We start from the raw sequence: 18,844 nt of genomic DNA, 5'->3' as shown, positions 1-18,844 counted from the left end.
TGCTTAAAGATCATATTTTCATTTCACATATCATCTACACTCAACCACATCAACTTTGTTTTACTAACACTGTTAACACATCTTATTACATCTAAACTAAATTCTGACCTACATCAGTTGTATCCAATAATTATCATACTTCCTCAGAATTTAAATTAAAAATTTAAGCTCTTAGATTCTCTTGTGGTAAAATCCTGCAAAATCAAGGTATTTTGTACTTTCCCATGGTTTCCCAAAGGTCTTGTGCTGTCAGTCATTTTAGAGTTAAATGGTGAATGTCTCACTTTGAACTTTTAACACTATATGCTGAACAGTTTTGATAAGTGACAAAAACAACCCAACCTGTTGTCTAGATCGTAAAAAAAAACCTATGTGTTGAAGTCTTGCACTTAGTTCAGTGTTAGTTGGCAGCTGCTTCAAACAGGTTCACTGGTAACTCAAACTCTAATCTGACAGTCTCACACAAGTGAAAGCAGAAATAATTTCCTCATATCTCAGCATGGCAGTAAGGAAACTTGATACACACACATTACAACAAGTAAAAATTACCTTTGCCGTGGTCTGTGTACAGCAGTGCTGCTAAAACTGAAAGCAAGTGTTTGGACCGCAGCAGTATGATAATATAAGTGTGTGTGTGGGCGTGTTCAAAGTCTGAAATGTAACGCTGCGTGTGTGTGTCAGGAAGTCGGCACAGGGTTTGTAGTCTTGAGAAATGAAAGTCAAAAGGAAGAGAAGAAGAGCTGTGAAAGAAAGAAGATTAAGATTTGTATCTGCAGATGTTTTAATCGGAAGTAAAGAGAGATAATCACATGTAAATAATGTAGTACTTTTGATACTGTGTGTATCAGAGGACTGATCTGCTCTTTGAACTGTGACTACTCCAGTGCATTTGTCTCATTGTGTAGAGTAAAGAGACTGAATGCTGTAAAACAATACACATGTACTGTATATTTGATACAGTATTATAGATATTTTATTAGTCAGAATTAACACTGTTGTTTCAAGAAAGTGCATTTAATCCATGTACAGCACTGAAAGAAATGAGGTTTAAAAACAAAACACAAATCATTATATATTATTAGTTATTAATTAGTACTTAAAGGAGCACTCTGGCTGTTTTAAGCATAGAGATCAGTTTGCTGTCAAGAGGAGGAGAAACCAACCTTTAAAAGAAAGGTTGCATTACTAACTGGGCCTAGTTGTTTCAGCAACATGTCCTCATACCTAAACGACATAATAGTTTGATTAACAATCACCCCCACAACGACATGTACGACCGTGTATCGGTGTGGCGAAAAGTGTACCAGACCTTATTACATTATATAAGTTGTATAGTCATGTGAGGTTAAACACAAAGTTGACGCTGTGAAACAGCAGCAGCTTGGCTATGTTTAGGAACCGAACTACTTGGTTAGGTTTAGGACTGTGGTTTGGGTTAAAATAAATAAGCTACGTGACAGAAGTGAAGGAAATGATGTGATGGAAACCACATAATGCAACATCACCTTTGAGACCCCCTCCAGTTTTGTTGTATTAAAAGACATATCAGGAGCGATATAAGCCGTAAACACGGTAAACTGAAATATATTTCTTATTAAGCTGATCGAACACACGATTTATACACCCATTTTTCTAGTGAGGATGGGTTTGTTTAAGCGAGGCAGGGAGGGTCTCATGAAACACGCCATCACGCCATATTATGGGAAATGTAGGACCTTTTTCTCTTTGCCTCTGCTGCTGAGATCTTTAACATTATATTATATATTATATTATTAAAATGTGTCAGGTTAACTATCAGAGTGCTCCTTCAATTACAAAATTCACTTGAAAGGTGCTCAGCCAAACCAAATAATCAGCTTTTTATTAGGAATGTCTCATATACAGTATAAACTGTACGTGATGTCTAGTTGTTCCTGTGCAAGACTAGTACCTGTAAAATGTCTACACAAATACAACTCGCATAAATCCCTGTGTATTTACTATTCTGTTGTATTTCATTAGTACAAACAAGGAATGTTAAATTAATGATTTAACTAAATGCAAAACTCCATGTTTGTTCACCTAAAATTGCTACAAGTATTAAACTACATGATCATTCAAATCAATAACAACAATTTTTCACTCAAATTTTGATAAACAGTATCTCTAGCCCTTTTAACCAAATTTTAAAGGACCGTGCCGGTGTTTTTTGCTATTTCTGCACCTTTCTTAAATCTTGTGTATACTTCACTTAACTGCCAACAATTTTCCAAAGCATATTGTCGGCTTTTAAAAAGATTTTCTGTCTTTCACACTCCCACTTTCACAGTTTCTGTTCATTTATTGTTTGTATAGTATGAAATCTAGCCTGCAAAAAACTTGAAATGTGCTTCAAAGAGGCACAAATGACAGTAAACATTTAGGCACATTATTATTAAGGAATTATAGTGTTGCTATGATAGTATTATTCCACTGATAGAGAGAATCTGCCCAGATACTATCTGCTAGATTACTTCTGCCCTTCCAGTGACTCCAGCACAGCTTTAAAGATGGCGGCCACAGCCACGGCGCCGGGATCGGGCAGGGTGACTCGCTCTGCTGCGATGTAGCTGGCTCGTCCTGCCCTTGCTGTGAGGTTACGGGTTGACTCTGCCCCCAAGGCCGCTTTCTAGAAAGAGAGGGGGAAGAAAGGAAAAAGATGAGGCCACTCAGGGAATATATGAACACACACAGCAGCCAGTCTTGCAATAAAAGTATGTTAATGTACCTGAACAGCAGCCTGTAATGCAGCCATCTCTCCACCAGGGGGTGCTGTGGTCAGCTTCATCAGCTCGTCCACAGCTGGACACAGAGCATCCAACTAGAGAACATACAAAAACAACAGAGATTCAAGGAAAGGGGGTTTGTTTGATGGACAAAAGACATGTTAATTATGAAGAACTTAGAGTAGAAAAGAAAAATGAAAAGTGTCAGAAGACAACTCTCTTACCATTGTTCTGTCTCCGGGGTCAGCACCACCATATCTGAAAGACAGTTAACATAACAGATGGTTTATATTCATGTGAACTGAATATAATACTTAATACTCATATTTATTGCTGTTAAATATCTATTTTACATTAATTGAGTAATTGTTTATTTATTAACCGTAAAATTGCAAAAAATGACAAAGGAACATAACAAGCTCAGACCTCCTCATGGCCTGTGTCCCAGCATGCATTGCACTGGCCCAGGCTGCAGCATCACTCTGCCTCTCAGTCACATGACCGGCCGCTGCAGTCAGGAACAGACTGTACAACTGAAACACACATGAGGATGAGTGTTTGTGTGGGTGAAGATGGGGTAAGCTGCCTATTTCCACTTGACAAAAAAAAAAGGAAACCAACCGCTCCCGAAGACCCTCCCATCTTCTCCTGCACCAATCCAGCAAGGACTGATAACAGTCGCCCGGGGCAACCAGGGACCACATGATCCTGGAGCCACTCCTGAATAGCTGAACGAACATTTTCACAATAAAAGTCTTGTTAGAATATACTTCACAATGCCTTCTTTGATGTTATGCATCCACTTGCATTTTATTATGCTGCAGTTGATACCACACACTGTATCTTACCTCTAGCAGCTTGTGCATGAGTGTTTCCACAGTCTCCGTCTCCTGCTGCACGGTCCAGGGAGTTCAGTTCTTCCTGCTTTTCCAACAGAGTGGAACAAACCCTCTCTAACATGTTGCGCATCACAGGACTCAGTGGCCCTGGAAGAAATTTTAAATGTAATTTTTGTCATTTAATAAGACATGATGCTTTCCACAGAATAAGGAAAGATGAATGAGCAAGATAACAAGCATCTACTTGAATGGCTGTATGCAAAGGGTGACAGCGAACTGACTTAAGCTGCAGTTCCTCTATTGGCCACAAGATGGGCACAGTGTCACAGTGGGATCTTGGATGAGAATTTTCATTTCAAATGTAGATTTAAATAAATTAAAATCATTGTTTTATTAAGGTATTGAGGTTTAAATAATACTAAGATGACTCTTTCATCCCACTTCAGCTTCTATCAAACCCCCCAAACTAGTGATTTTTGGTTAAAACAACAGACACAATGATGTCATGCAATGAATCAAACTCCAGACCTCTGAAAACATTTACATTTCTGTTAGTCATGGCTCCTCAAAAGTCTCATGACACCCAGATTCACCATGTCACACATAGTAATATACTACATACACACTGTAGGTAACCTTGGAAACTAACCTTCGGAGTGCGTGTCGTCCTGTGGCCGTGTGCTCATGGCTGGGGGGTTTGTGAAGTAGCTGCGTCCGCTTACGCACACACTGCTGAGGTTTGGCCAGGCAGGGGCACTGGTCTTAGCATCTAGATGGGATAGAGGTTATTAGATTTTCTGTATTGTGGAACATTTTTTAGGAAACGCAGACTTTTTGTGAGGAGATCTTCATGTAAAGGTTAAGGTTCACTTCAGGTTTCGGTTAAAGGAATAAGTCAGTGTTTTACTAATAACGTTCCAGTATATAGTGCTGCAGGGATGACCTATATTTGCAAGCCAGCCTAAAAGTAAGTATCTTGACATCACAAAAAGTGTTTGATCTTAACTGTTACTGGATAAGATATGTCCATGTGTGAGTCGTCGCATGTGGAGCAATACAAATGTGCACATGCTCACCAAACAGTCTCAGTGTTTCCTGGTTTGCTCTAATCAGGGTCAGTGACACTCCCGCCATCTCCAGAGATGTCATGAACGACCCGGACATCACCCTGGCAACCACCACACCTCGACTTTCTGTAACCGTGGAAACCAGCGGTCACATTCCGCAACATCCAACATTGAAGAAGAACCGCTTACTGCTGCCTCACTCTACAGCTCGCTGGTTCTTTTAATTCGTCTTTAAGCCTGAACACTGATGATTAAATGTTGCTATAGTTACCCAGACAGATGATGGCTGCTCTAGTAACCACAGCCAGCTCCAGACAGGACAGAGCTCCGAGGTTGTTCACACACACAACCACACTGTCTCCTATGTAAAAGAAGAAAGACTCACACACTGAGTTTAAACACAAAATGACCGCATACATTAAAAGTCAATAAAAAAAAGAGACATAATGTATTATACTCAGAGGACCTGACTTAAGAGGCAGATGTGATTGGCTGTCAGGATTGGTCATGTGATCAATCATGGTCTTCACCACCTCATCTGCAGATGCCACCTGATTAACAGCATCAATTAATAAATCTAAGACAAATAAATGAAAATATAAACAGAAGAAACGTCTACATATTTAGGCTGTTACAGGATGAATCAGATTCACCTTTGACCTTTTAATTCCAGCTTCACCGTGGATTCCTGAAAAAGATGGAAAACATTAGTAAGCATGTTATTTACACTACAATCCTGTCCCAGCATTCATGTCTCTTAGTTTTTTCTCCCTCTGTCCTTCTATGCTTTGATAGGAGAATTTCAGCAGATATTAAAGTTCACATATATACAGTTTTTCTGTACAGTTTCTTCTCAGACTTTTCTCTCTTCATCATCCCGAATATTGTGTCTGGTTTCCTCAAATGTAATTTTTCAATGCTTTAAGTTCTACCTCCATTGAATTTTGGAGACGAGACATCTCAGAGACAGATGTCTCAAACTCTGGAAACCGAAACTATGCAAAGCCTGACAGAGTATAGATTAAAAACATATTTTTTCCCATTTTAATGTATTTTTGGTACACATTTTGCCATTTTATTACCAATTTCCAAATTATCTGTCACCCACTGATGAGCTGAGCAACAGGCCACTAGAGGATGCTGTTAACTTACTGACCCAAAAACTATCAACTTCAATGTGGTTTCATGCTCACTGATGATTCACTGTGAGAACAAACTTAGCGTGCAAGTTAATACAGAAAAGCAAAAGAGTGCCAAATATATACCTTCAGCCATACCCAATTAAAACACATTAAATCCTTTTTTTAATTACATACACATACAGTTTTGGCTGCAAAGTTAATGAATCGACCTAAAATTGAAAAAAAGGAAATGGTAAAGAAATAGGTCTACACATCTATTTAAATTTTAAATTGTAACATTTGTAATAACATGTTTTAAAAATTGGATACTTTTTGTCAGTTCAGGAAAATAGATTTTGTAAAGACTAAACAACTGGCATCAGAGCTGCAATCCTCAATCTCTGTCTCACTCTCTTTTCTCCCATCTCCTCCTCCCCATCCCTCACCCAGTCCCAGCTCCATGTCTCCTGGTGGAAGGTCAAAAGAAGGCAGACAGCCTGGGACGCTGCAGGGAGACAGACTCACCCCCAGTGTGCCTACAATACACACACACACACACACACACACACACACACACACACACACACACACACACCAACAAAATTTATTATGAAAAACATCCCAGTGTTTTTTACCAAGCTTCAAGTGAGTAAACAAAAAAAAAACCTCACCAATTCCCTTTAGAACATCTGTCACCTTGGAAACGATCTGGTCCAATGAGCAGCCTTCTTCTGCCAAGGCACCTGCCAGCTGACAGAAAGTGTTATCATGTATCATGAAGTGCAACAGGCAACAATTTCAGAAACAAAACGAAACATGTGTGCTGTTGAAGTGCATGATGGGATGTGTAGTGTTTCTCGAGCTTAATCCACACTGGGAAGTAAAAATCATGATATTTCAGCCTCTGCTGCTTTTAATAGTCCTTCAGTTTTTATGGAAAACAATTCTAAATGTCTGGACCGCTCTTTTAAAGTTATACCTGTACTAAAACATCCTCTAAAAATATTTAAATCAAAGTTTTTTATACACTTATTTAACCCCAAGTATTTATCTTGCTTTATAAAACTTTATGAAAAACATCCTTATTGTAGGATTAGGCCTATTTAAAGAAACTAGCACCATGAGGGGACAAAACTAGACTGTCACAGGAAGAAAGTGAAAGAAAAAGAGAAAAAAAGAAGTAAGAAGAAACCTTGAGTTAAGATCTTTTTGTCACACTATTTCCAAAGTAAATAAAGGACATTCAGGCATTGAAATTGCTGTTGTTCACCTTGTGTATGAAGACGGTGCCACACAAGCCTCTCCTCCCGGCTTTACTGGGCTGGTCAAAGGCACAGTCTTCAGCAACTATCACCATATCGACAGAGACGCCATGGTTACGGGCCTGCTCTGCAGCCAGTCCAAAGTTGAGACGGTCACCGGTGTAGTTCTTCACAATCAGAAGGACTCCAGAGGCTCCTGTGGGGGAAGGAGGGATGTTATTCTTCAATGAATTATTCTTTAAATTAACATTCACAGTGGTGCCTGAAAGTTATTTTAACACACACTATTTTTTTTTCCCTTAAAGACATTTTTTGCAGTGATGATTCCCTTTATTATACTCTGCATGCATTTAATCCATCCATCTGTTTATGGACAGGTGATCAATAAATATACAAACACAACCAGCTCTCAGGAAGCCAAAAAAGAACACACACTGGTGTGCGTTACCTGCTTTGTGCAGGGAGAGAATGGCAGCCAGGATGCTGGCAGGAGGTGGAGATGCAAACACTCCACCTGCTACAGCTGCTGACAGCATACCTGCCCCAACATAACCTGCACACAGGGGGAGAGGGGAGGAAAAGGTGAGCAATATGAGCAGAGATAAATAAAAAAGTACTCTGGGTTACATTTTAAAATGTTAAGTCCTACCCCCGTGTGCGGGCTCGTGTCCTGACCCTCCTCCAGACAGCAGGGCCACTTTGCCCCTCAGGATGTCCAGGTCGGACCGAAGCACGACTCTGTGGCCCTTCAGCAGAGACAGGCCCCCACTGGCCCTCACGAGGCCGCAGAGAGCCTCGTCCACGCAGCTGTCTGCTGAGTTAATCAACTTCTTTTTGGGCTGAGAGAGAGAAAAAAAATAGACATACACTTATACAATTATTCATGTTAAGGTTTTCTTGCATGTATGTATCTGATGTAACTCATTTTTTCCAGGAAGTTATAGCAGCTAGCAGCTCACAAGAAACAACAAGCAGGAAACACATTGTTACCTTAAATAAATGATAGATTTCTCTACATTTCAACATTGCTGGAAACATTTGGGATAATAAAAGTACACAACTCAACAAAGTATATAAAATATGTCTACAGCATTGTTAGACTTTTTAATGTGGAAATGTTAAACATAATAGCATTAGATTGGCAAAAGTATATCAAGCATGTCGTGTACCAACAAGCAAAATGCTGCTTATTAATGCATCAACAATAATAATAATATCACTGAATATGAGAAATGATTAGCAATTTAGTCATACCAAAAATTCAAGGTACAATAATACAATGATAAAAAGTCCTGATCATGATATTAATGTCTTGATAAGTCATGATATTAAAAAAATATCCTTTATTAAATAAAAATATCTGATGTGTACTGCAATTTTTGTTCATATAAAATGTGTTTTTCCTTTTAACTTCAAGAGCTTCTGCTTTCCTTCTTTAATTAAAGAAATAATAATGAAAATAATACATTTTTAAAAAGTAGCAGCAATGACCTATGCATGTGCAAAAAACTGTCATGCATTGTCTTTGGCAATGATTTTTTAAATTATGTATGAACAATCACAAAATAAAGGCAATGTATCAGTTACTAGCAGTCCATATACAAGGTTACAGTAAAAATAATAAAATAAAATAAAATAATTCACCAAGAAAACACACCCTCTTACACTGTACTTTTACTAAAGTAAACTTCAGAGGATTTTACATTATGGGATCTGACCTAAAACACTAACACACACACACACACACACACACACACACACACACACACACACACATACACACACACACACTTATACAGACAGTAAAATCAAAGTTTACAGAGGCTACACAATAAATCTTCATCTGCATCAACAACACGGGATGAAAAGTGGGATTTACAGCTTTTATTTCAGTTCCATTATCAGTGCAGTGGACTCTGATCCCTCTGCTGAGGAGAAAGTGTGCAGAGCGCTGCTAACTTCATTAACCAGACTCACTAAACTCCCTATGAGCCTTCATGTCAGCGCTAAGTCACCGTTACAAAGAGTCACTGCGCAGTGCATCTCTTCACTCGTTACATTATATCTTTTACAACTGTTTGTTTTGTTTTACCTCCATTGGTGCTTTTCTTGCTTCCTCTCTCTTCCGACAGCAGGTTGATCCAGAAAAGTAAAGTCAGATAGATTTTGACAAAATAATACCGGATGTAATGCGAGTGTCCCTACAAAATAAAAGCGTATGCTTTAGCTACATTTGTAAAGTGTCTGATTTTAGCGTGGGTGAAGAGAACTACTGACAGCACTCATGTTAAATAACAAAAACATATATATTATTAATTCATATTTTAAATATGGACTGAAATAAAACCTGCCATTTTTTTCAGAAAATAAAAATGAGTAGTATTCGTTCGGTTTTTATTTTGAACAATTCTATAGGAAGTCTTGCATAATTTTTACAATTGCGAAAGGTAGCATGAGACGCCCCATGGCCATCAGTCACTCCCACTTTTTGTTCCCGGTAAACGGATAAAATTGGACTGGATTTCTAAAACTAATTGGATGGGATCTTAGTTGACAGTGTGTTGTTATGTGTGTATGTCACAAACTTTTTCTGTTAATAAACAAACATAATTTGAGAAGAACTGCTTTTAGAATCAGAGGCATGTGAGAAAAGACTGAAATAATTACACTGATGTGCTTTAAAAAACTTCTAGACAGAAGGAAATAAAGAATATTTTACTTTTAAGTGACCATACTTTAAAAACTGTTAGAAGGGTTAATAGTGATGCAAATATTCCCTTCTAGTCATTTGAAATGAATCCAAGTTGTTGTTGTTGCCATCTAAAAGGCAATGTTATAATTGAATAGCCCAAACTGAACGGTGAGTTTGTTTTCTCTATCAGAACATGCTCAATTTACATAAAAATGTGATGCATCATTTTAAGCAGGCTGGTACCCGACTGTGCTGCTGGAGGGAATGTGGGGATGTAATGGTTGACTATGTGCATGTCTTTTGGTCTTACCTCTCCATTCAGACTTTCTGGAAGGAAGTGGCAAAAATCACCTTGAAAAAATTCTGGGTCTTAGCATCTAGTAACATTCACACTCTCTGACAGACTGAGTAAAAATGACATTCATCTCCTAAAGATTTTGCTGGCAGGAAGCAAAAAGAGCAAATAAAATTGATAGTCGGTATGTTGTATTTACATTAGGTGTGTGCATGATCAAGCTGACTCTAATCAGTAGCCTTGAGGGTGCCATGGTGGTGCGGGGCCCCCAATTAAATTCTGCTCAGGGCCCAATAAAAGCTCGGGCTCACCCTGTCTATATGTCAAATGAGTGACTGATAAATAAATGTAAAAATACAATAAATTCTATATACACAAATGATATACACTACACGCCTTATATTATGGATATTTTTTTTTATTGTCAACAATGATTTAAACAGGTTGATAACGTATAGTACAAGAAATAATAATAAAATAAAATACATAAAAATAAGTAAAAAAAAACACACACACACACACACACAATAATATAAATAAATTAAATAAATAATTACATGTGGAAAAGACGGGGGAAGTACAGGAGACAGGTTTAAATTAAGGTAACAAGTAGAAACTTTTCATAATAATCCAGAGGCCTGTTACTTTTTTGTTATCGATTAAAGTAAGTGATTTTAATAGATATTTAAGTTATATAAGAAAGGGTGCAGTCTTTAGGAAGTGATCTGCAAAACTTTTGTTTGTGAATAAAACATTTTGCGCATAAAATAATAAGGAGCTAGAGCATTGTTGAGTAAAATAGTGTTAACAGGTTCAAAAAAGTATGACTTAAGATCTCCGCAAAATCTTCGGGACATTCCACAGTCACAATTATAAATAATTATGTAGAAACTAAACATTATAACACTAAACATTAGTACATTTGCTCATACATTGGTGATTGCATTGCATAGTATTACATCTTCAAACGAAAAAAGGAAACTCCGCTCACTCGGGCTGCTCTGTAAAAACATCGAACCAACCCTCCGGTTCCTCCTGCATGACGCACGGATCCCCGCAGCCAGCAGCCAGTCCGCTCAGCTCCGCTCGGAACCGTCCACAGCAACATGCAGGATGGCGAGTGTGGAGACAGCCGCCGAACACGAGCGTATCCTGCGGGAGATCGAGAGCACAGACACCAACTGTATCGGCCCGACCCTCCGGTGAGTAAAGTCCCCGGCGGCGGTCCCAGCTAAGCCCCATGGAGGCAGCTGAACCCGCGGCTTCACCCAGCTGAGGGAGTGCGGCTAACTGCGACTAGCTCCAAACTTTAACAGTCGTGTGTCCATTGTCGGACAGCTAACTGGCTAACTTTAGCAAACAGAAAAGCTAGCTAATTTACACTGTGAGCACTGGTGGGTAAACCTGTACAGTGAGTCCAAACTGACCGGGACGGCTTAACATTTTTGTCCAGACATCGTCCCTTCAACTTTGTCGCCAAAGTTTGTCAACTTGTCCACAGGCATTCCAGCAACTTTAGCTAACGTCAGCTAACTTAGCTAACTAATTGACATTCTGCTCACTGGTGTCAGAGCTTTCAATGGGAGTTGAGGTTGTTTGTGGTAGCTAAGCTTTCTCTCTTTGTCTGGTGTTTATCAGTCAGGTCTGTTAACCTGTGTGGAGGAGTTTTGGTGGGTACTTGTGACCAGTTAGCCTGCTAAGTGGTTAGCAACGGTCAACATACATCAAGGAGTGTCAAGTACAGTAGCTCTGTCTAATGAATGAGTTGCTCTTGTGGTAATTTTGAGTGGTAACACTGCATTATGCACCACCCAGAATGCCACTGGTTGATATTGGTCATGTGTTTGAATGCTTATGAGTGTTAAGACTGTTGCTCAATAATGTAGTGGAAACTGAGCTCATACAGACTGAATGACTGTCCTGTTCATGTTTGCATTTGTGCCAGGCTACATGGTTTCACATCCCATTAGTGGGGAGGATATGTTCTTGATGCAGCATTACTTCAGCTGAATTTGGACATGAAATGGGTCACGGCCTTGTTTCTGCTCAGCTTTGATGTGAAGAAGACAACTTATGTATGACAGATTCCAAAAACTAAGGAGAAAACACAGGTTAGTTTTGTGTACCTATAAGCAGAGATGTGGACTTGAGTTGGATAAAAAAAAGACTTGGAACTCAACTGCACTTTGACTAAAACCTTACGACTCGAATATACTTGCTACCTTTTTTGTGAAAGCCCTGATAGTTATCCCTGCACTACTGTCACAATACCAATATTGAGATATTTAGTCAAAAATTATGTGATATTTTATTTTGTTTATATTACCCAGCAATTATATAACAAATTAATTTTATCACCTTAGCTGTGTCCACCCCTGGGAGTACACAATACATCTTCAGTCACAACTTCCATGATCAGTAATCATCGATATCGACCGATACAAAACATTTTCATGAAAATACAACTAACGTCAGATCAGACTTGTTTGAACCAGTCTTGACAGCATCCAATCAAGTTGCAGGAGAGCACCATGAAGAACTAACATCATGTTACAGATGTTCTAGTCTTGCATAGCCAGACCTGTCTCCACAGTGCTCATGCTGGAGACATCCGAACCATAGACTGCATGATCAGAACCAATGTGGCATTGGTTACTTCTTTAAGATTATTTTTAGCCTGTGTTTTAATAGGGCAGCTCTAGATAGACTGAAAATGAGGGGACAGACTGGAGGAATACGTGCAGCAAAGGGCCACGTACTGGAGCTCATGGTCACTACCAAGAACCCAGCCCCTGCACTTGGGGTGCACGCTCCACCAACTGAGCTACTGGGGTGCCCCAGTTACTACTGTTTAAACCATATATGTACTGTGATTGGCTGCAGTAGGATTATACAAGCTTTGCACCTGCCATTCAGTCAGTCAAGCCTCAAGTTGCACTCTGGACTGGTGGGCCACTGAGAAACTTGTATTAGCTAAGATAACAAGAAGCTTCAAAATGTCTCTCTCAAAGCTAGATATTGTAAGTTGATTGTGAATATCACCAATTCCAGAGCGAATGGACTGACAAGTATTTACCTTACCAGCTGCAGCGAGTAGTAAACCAGTGTGTGTACTGTGCAACCAATGCCTTGCTATCATAAAAGAATAAAGGATAAAGAGGCACTGTAAGTCGAATCATAGTTTCCTGAGGGCTTGGAGGAATACATTTATTATCATTGTACTGTAAGAGTTATTTGTATCAATTAATTGACAGAGTATTCTGTGTGGCCCAAATACTAGGGCGTCACGATTTAGAAAAAAGTCATATTGCAATTATTTTGGCTGAAATTGTGATTGCGATATCTGATATGATTAGTGGAAATGATTAGTTTTGCATTACAATTTTCATGTGCACTGAAAGAAAACTATTAAAATTGTGATGATGTGATATTTATTTAGGTCTGTATCAAACAAACATGCTTTCTTTCATCTGGAGAACAAGACTTTCAGGCCAGGTCATCTGTGCACCACTACAGTACCTCATTATAATGTTGTTTTCTCATACATTTGACCTCTTTCAAGAAACTGTGATTTAGTTCTGGTTCTGTGATTTATTGCACGTGGCCATATTGTGATTTTATTGCAATTGTGATCAGTTGTGCAGCCCTATCACAGCCCCACAGTGATGTGGTACTAATTTGCCATTTTCAGTGTGTTTCTAGTTTCTAACTTGAAAGTTGTTGAAGTTTCCCGTTCTGAACAGGGACTTTGAAAACACAGATAGAGGATATGGTGTATGGCGCCTGAAGCACTCGCCCGATTGCAGGCTTATACCCACAGTTGACATCTTGTGAGTCAGACCACTTGGCTCTAGTTGGAAAAAAATGATACCTAAGGTAATTTACTTCATGTATAAAAACTATGTGGTGGTCAGCAAAAAAGAAACTGCAGTATGCAAAATGTGTGGTTGAAAATAACTGACAGAGATGCAACAGTTTCCAACTACATTCAACATATGAAGTTACACCTAAAGCGGTAAGTTAAGGCTTGGTTGTTAAAATGGCTTAACAAAGAGTGCTTTATAACTTGTTTGGGACTCAAAACTCAAAGTTTAGGACTTGGCTGTCTTGACTATGATTGGGTATCATTTGGATTTTAATGATTAAGATTTATCTGTTTCAGGTCTTTATGATTCTCAGTTCTGATTCTTTGAGTGTCCTACGTTCTTCATATCAGAGTTGTGTGAAACCCTATTTATTGCAGATAAATGTTCCCAGCAAAAACACTGAGCTAAGCTAACGTTTGCTAGATAACCAGAACAACAACGATCTCTTTTCTTGTTTCTTGAATATTTTGGGGTTTACTTAGCATACTTTATTTTAACAAGTAAATAGCAAGTAAATCTGGCAAGTCACTTTCCCAACCATGCAAGTTGTAAAAAAAGAATGAAACTGTTAAAATATTTTGATAACTCTGCTTTTGCCTCTTTCTCAAGAGGTATATTATTACGATCTCCTCCAACACTGCCATGTTTGTTGCTGTCAGAAACTTTTAACTCTCTCTCTTTTTTTGGGGTAACTTTTGACTCTGAGTAGTGCCCTCCATTGGATGTAGTGTTTAACATTCATGACAACTTAAAGGACACATGGAAGTATGTGGGCAGTGACATTTATATAATTTGAAATGGATGTGTCTTTTCTTCGTACTTATAGGGGCATATATGCGTCTTGAGATGCACAGGCAGAGCTTGTGCCAGACATTTAGTCCACCGTAACACGAGACAGTCTGCAACTGAGTGAGCTAGTAACAGCTGACTAACTCAACAAGTCCTTACTTTGGAGATAGTCTAGTCTTGCAGTGTCTGAATGTCATTTAAAAATTACCTTGATTGGAGTTAATTTTATCCCAGATTCTTTCCTCTCCAAAGGAACCCTGTCCTTGACCAGCGGTATTTGAACTGATTGTACAAAGAGGAAACGGGTGATGAATGAACAAGGAAATGCAACAGAGGAACTGGACTACTGAAGGCTTGTTAAAGGTGCACATGTGTACCTTTGCCAATGTGTTTTCGTCTTGTCCTTCTGTGTTGATCACTTTCTCCAAATAGTAAGACCTATTTAGCTTGTTATTCAGGCCATTTACTGCACCCGATGGGAGGTTAGCAAGCCCGCAGAAGTGTGTGTCTGAGTGTGTGTGAGTTTACTGGCCCTCTCAGGATCCAGTTGTCATATGACTTGACAACTTTGTGTGACACCTCTGGCTGCCACATTCTCCTCTGAGTGCGTCTGTGTGCTGTTCAGTGGCACAGTGAGTGACTCAGACAGACAAGTAGACTGCAAAAATATTATTTTTTTTGTCCTCACATGCCACGCTGTGTGATGTTTCATCTCCTCCAGCTTCATCTCTTTGCCTGACTGTCAGTGTTTCCACTTTAACCACTCCTACTACTAAAATACATCAGCGCAGGCTATGTTTGGAACTATCAGCTACATCTTTAGCTATATTTAGGCCAGAGGGAGAGAATTTTCATAGGCAAAATATTTCAGATGATGAAGGATGCAACTGTTAGAACAAGCAGCTCTGGTGCTGTGAATTGTTTGGTAATGCCTCTTTGGTTAAAACACTTTCTCTACATAGATAAAACTGTTTGTTGGACTAGAAATCTCTCTGCTGGCTGCATTTGTTTTGGTTCTTCAATGTGTGAAGCCAAAGACAGGAAGCAACAAAACAACAAAAGGGACGTTTCCTTGTGTTGACATTAAAAGTCTGGGGAATTATGAATTACTGGAGGACGTTACTCATCTTGGCCAGTGGTCACTTTTGCCTGTTTCAGAAAATATTTGTTTTGGACTGTTACAATTTATTTGCAATATTGATTCATGAAAATAATTTTTGTCATGAAACATGTTATGATGCTTTACTTGACAAATGTCTGAAAAGATGTGGAAGTTGACTGAGATGCGTAAAAAGTTTTATTTTTGAGCTAAAATGAGAAATGATGATTTATTGATCAGTCGATCAACAGAAAATGAAGTTGTAACAATGCTGATTTAAGTAATTTTTTTAGTCAGGGGTCCAATTGTCTGGTTCCAGCTCCTCAAATGTGAATATTTTCTAAATTTTCTTTAAGAGTAAATTGAATATATTTGGGTTTTGGCCTGTTGGTTGGACAAAATATTTTTATTTGCTATTTTATAGACCAAATAATTGATTGACAAAATAATGCAGATTTATTAATCATTTTTAGTTGCAGCCCCATTTCACTTTTTAGGGATTATGTACATTTTACTAATATATTGTTACTTATTTTTTCCTTAGAATGAGCAACAATGGTTTGCTTTTTAGAAGAATAGCTTTATTAATAGAAATTAGTACTGCAACTCTACCTTTATTGTCTAATCTGTCAATTATTTTTCTCAATAAATCAATTAGATATTTGATCTATAAAATGTCAGAAAATAGTGAAAAATGTTGATCAGTGTTTCCCAAATCACAGGATGACATCCTCAAATGTCTTGTTTTGTCCACATACCAAACATACTTAGTTTACTGTCATAAAGGAATAGAGGAACTAGAAAATAGTCACATTTAATAAATTGGAACCAACCATCCTCAGTAGCAACATTCACAGGACTTAGACTTTCGAACAGCCAGGAAAAACAGGTTGGTAGTGAGAGTTAGAGGTGTGTGTGTCTGTGTCTGTTAGTGTGTGTATTCGTTCTCCTGCAGCAGTGTGCAGGTTCAGGCCGGCTGCAGCATTCCTCTCTGACAGCAGAGTAACTCAGGATAGATCTGACAGGAGTCGGCCAATTCCCTCCAGTTACAAACATTGACCTCAAGAAGGGAACCGCCTCGTTCTATTTATGTGTTTCTATGTATGCGATTGTTTAATATTGTTATAAAATTACCTTGTCTCAATCATTAAAAGTGAAGAAATCAGCCAATGAAATCCTTCAGACATTAAAAGAGGAGACATTGCATCACATTTCACATTACACGGTTTAATTTTTATTTGGATTTTTGTTGTTATGATAAGGTTGGCTAATATTGCAAAAAAAAAAAAAAAAAAGAAACTTATTCGAATAGCTACTGGTATTTTATCGTTATGAAAAATACAAGTGTGGACAGGACAGGGGCATAGCTGAGGCTCAGAACTGAAAGACAGCTGCTGAGAGCAGGGGAGCTCTGGGGGAGAGAGCTGAGGACAGACTGGGACAGAGCTGACAGAGCTGCTGAAAGCCAGGGAGCTTTCGGAGAGAGGGCTGGGGACAGGACAGGGCAGAGTTGGGGCCCAGAACCAAGAGACAGCTCCAGACGGCTGGGCAGCTTTTGCGGAGAGAGAGAGCTGGGGACAGAACCTGATTTGGACTTTCTTACTGGCAGGAGGGGAGTTTAGAGTTTGTTTCAAATGTTAGGGATTAAACAGCAAATTTATCTTCACTCAGAATTAAAAAAAACAAACAAACAAACAAGAAATTAAGAAATACATAATAAAAAATACACGACCATAAATAAAATATCAGATCACTGAAAGGCAATTTTTAAAATAAGTTTTGTCTTTTCTGTATTTTTGTTTCAATGTCACCCTGATTTACCAAAACTAATCTGTGATGTTAAGATAATAAGTGGAAATAAAAGACACAGAAAAGATAGGAAAAGGAGCACCATAATCATGGCTTCAAACAGGAACTATTACGACAAGAAGCAGGCGACAGTGAACCAAGCGGAAGAGCTAGTGGCTACCTCAGAAATGCTGGTGTAGTGGCCACAGTCCCTGCTAGCACCAAATGGCACCAAACAGTAAGGTGGTACTCGGAGAGCTCAGTATTTTCTGAAGTTGTTTGCAGTGTAAAAAGTTTGAGGAACACTGTGTTAGCATATTGCTTATAGCTACCTGTCTGGGTTGAATAAACACACTTGCAAGGTGAATATTTGCTTTGCTTTGAACACGCCAATCCGTGCGCATTCAGTCTCCCATCATCTCCCCCATCCTGCGCAAGAGCATGAACATTACCTGTTGCTGATTGGCTGAAATAGTGTTTTGTGGCTCAGTCCAAGCCACATTGTTTATTTCCCATTTAAGGAGCCAAGGCTGTGCAGAAACATAGAGGATTCTTCAATGCATACACACAATGAAAAGCTATGGACTGTAAGGAAATATTTACTGAATTCAATAAAAAGTGTATTGGGTAAGAATAGCATGCTCCGCCTTTAACTGTACATACACATGATTGACTTTTCTGCATCACTATCAGGTCATGTTGGTTTCAAATGTAAGTTACATCATCACAAGAATAGTCATCCACAAAAGATGAGCAGTTTGGAGATGAATTGATGCATTTAGCTTTTTTAAATGGAAAGTATTTTACAGAGGAGAAGATTCTTGTCTGTCTTGTTATTCTGTTTTCATTTTCCCCTCTGTGGGATTCTCTCTGCTTCTTAACAGTCGATGAGGGAGTTTTATTTTATTATCCTGAGAAACTCGCTCACATTACAGTTCACATAAACACAGAGGAGCAATTTCAGGGCAGAGATGCTGATGACCACAGAAAAGTTGTGATTATAAAAACAAGGGTGGTGAAAGAGTGGTGTTGTTGAGAAAGCAGAGAGGCAAATGGAGAGATGTATGAATTCATGACAAAGCAGTTCTCAGCAGTGCGTTTGCAAGAAAAAAATCTGTCTGCATCTAGAACAGTCAACTCGACAAATTTATAGCAGCATGTAACAAAAAAAATGTGCAAGAATATTATCTTTTATTTGTTAGAATTCATGTTTAAATAAATAAATAAAATCCTGTTTGGAGTAAAACAACAAATCATCTAAACTTAAAGCACTAGTTGCACC

At 38.7% G+C, this 18,844-nt stretch overlaps 2 protein-coding genes across 3 annotated transcripts in view; one reads left to right on the top strand and one right to left on the bottom strand.

Annotated features, from left to right (window-relative positions):
* Window positions 1-2,338: 2,338 nt before the first annotated feature.
* tkfc (triokinase/FMN cyclase) lies at window positions 2,339-9,032 on the bottom strand. Its single transcript, XM_084713173.1, has 17 exons — window positions 9,011-9,032; window positions 7,683-7,901; window positions 7,482-7,586; window positions 7,042-7,229; window positions 6,443-6,521; window positions 6,218-6,307; window positions 5,304-5,338; window positions 5,117-5,201; window positions 4,922-5,011; window positions 4,660-4,776; window positions 4,233-4,352; window positions 3,593-3,730; window positions 3,366-3,472; window positions 3,171-3,277; window positions 2,969-3,002; window positions 2,747-2,839; window positions 2,339-2,647 (listed from the first exon to the last, which is right to left on the bottom strand). Exons 1-17 carry the CDS (start codon window positions 9,030-9,032, stop codon window positions 2,489-2,491), a joined length of 1,788 nt encoding a protein of 595 aa, XP_084569299.1. The 3' UTR covers window positions 2,339-2,488.
* Window positions 9,033-10,855: 1,823 nt separating this feature from the next.
* The window catches only part of exoc6b (exocyst complex component 6B), a 116,855-nt gene continuing 108,866 nt past the window's right edge, over window positions 10,856-18,844 (top strand). For both annotated transcript variants that reach the window (XM_084712533.1, XM_084712532.1), the window contains exon 1: window positions 10,856-11,222. In XM_084712533.1, the coding sequence (XP_084568659.1) occupies window positions 11,134-11,222 (89 nt within the window). In that variant the 5' untranslated portion in view covers window positions 10,856-11,133. The remainder of the gene's footprint in view (window positions 11,223-18,844) is intronic.

Source organism: Lutjanus erythropterus, chromosome 23, assembly GCF_056507025.1.
Source record: "Lutjanus erythropterus isolate fLutEry1 chromosome 23, fLutEry1.hap2, whole genome shotgun sequence".
In the NCBI taxonomy this organism is placed as follows: Eukaryota; Metazoa; Chordata; class Actinopteri; order Lutjaniformes; family Lutjanidae; genus Lutjanus; species Lutjanus erythropterus.
This window is presented reverse-complemented; position numbering and strand designations above follow the sequence as displayed.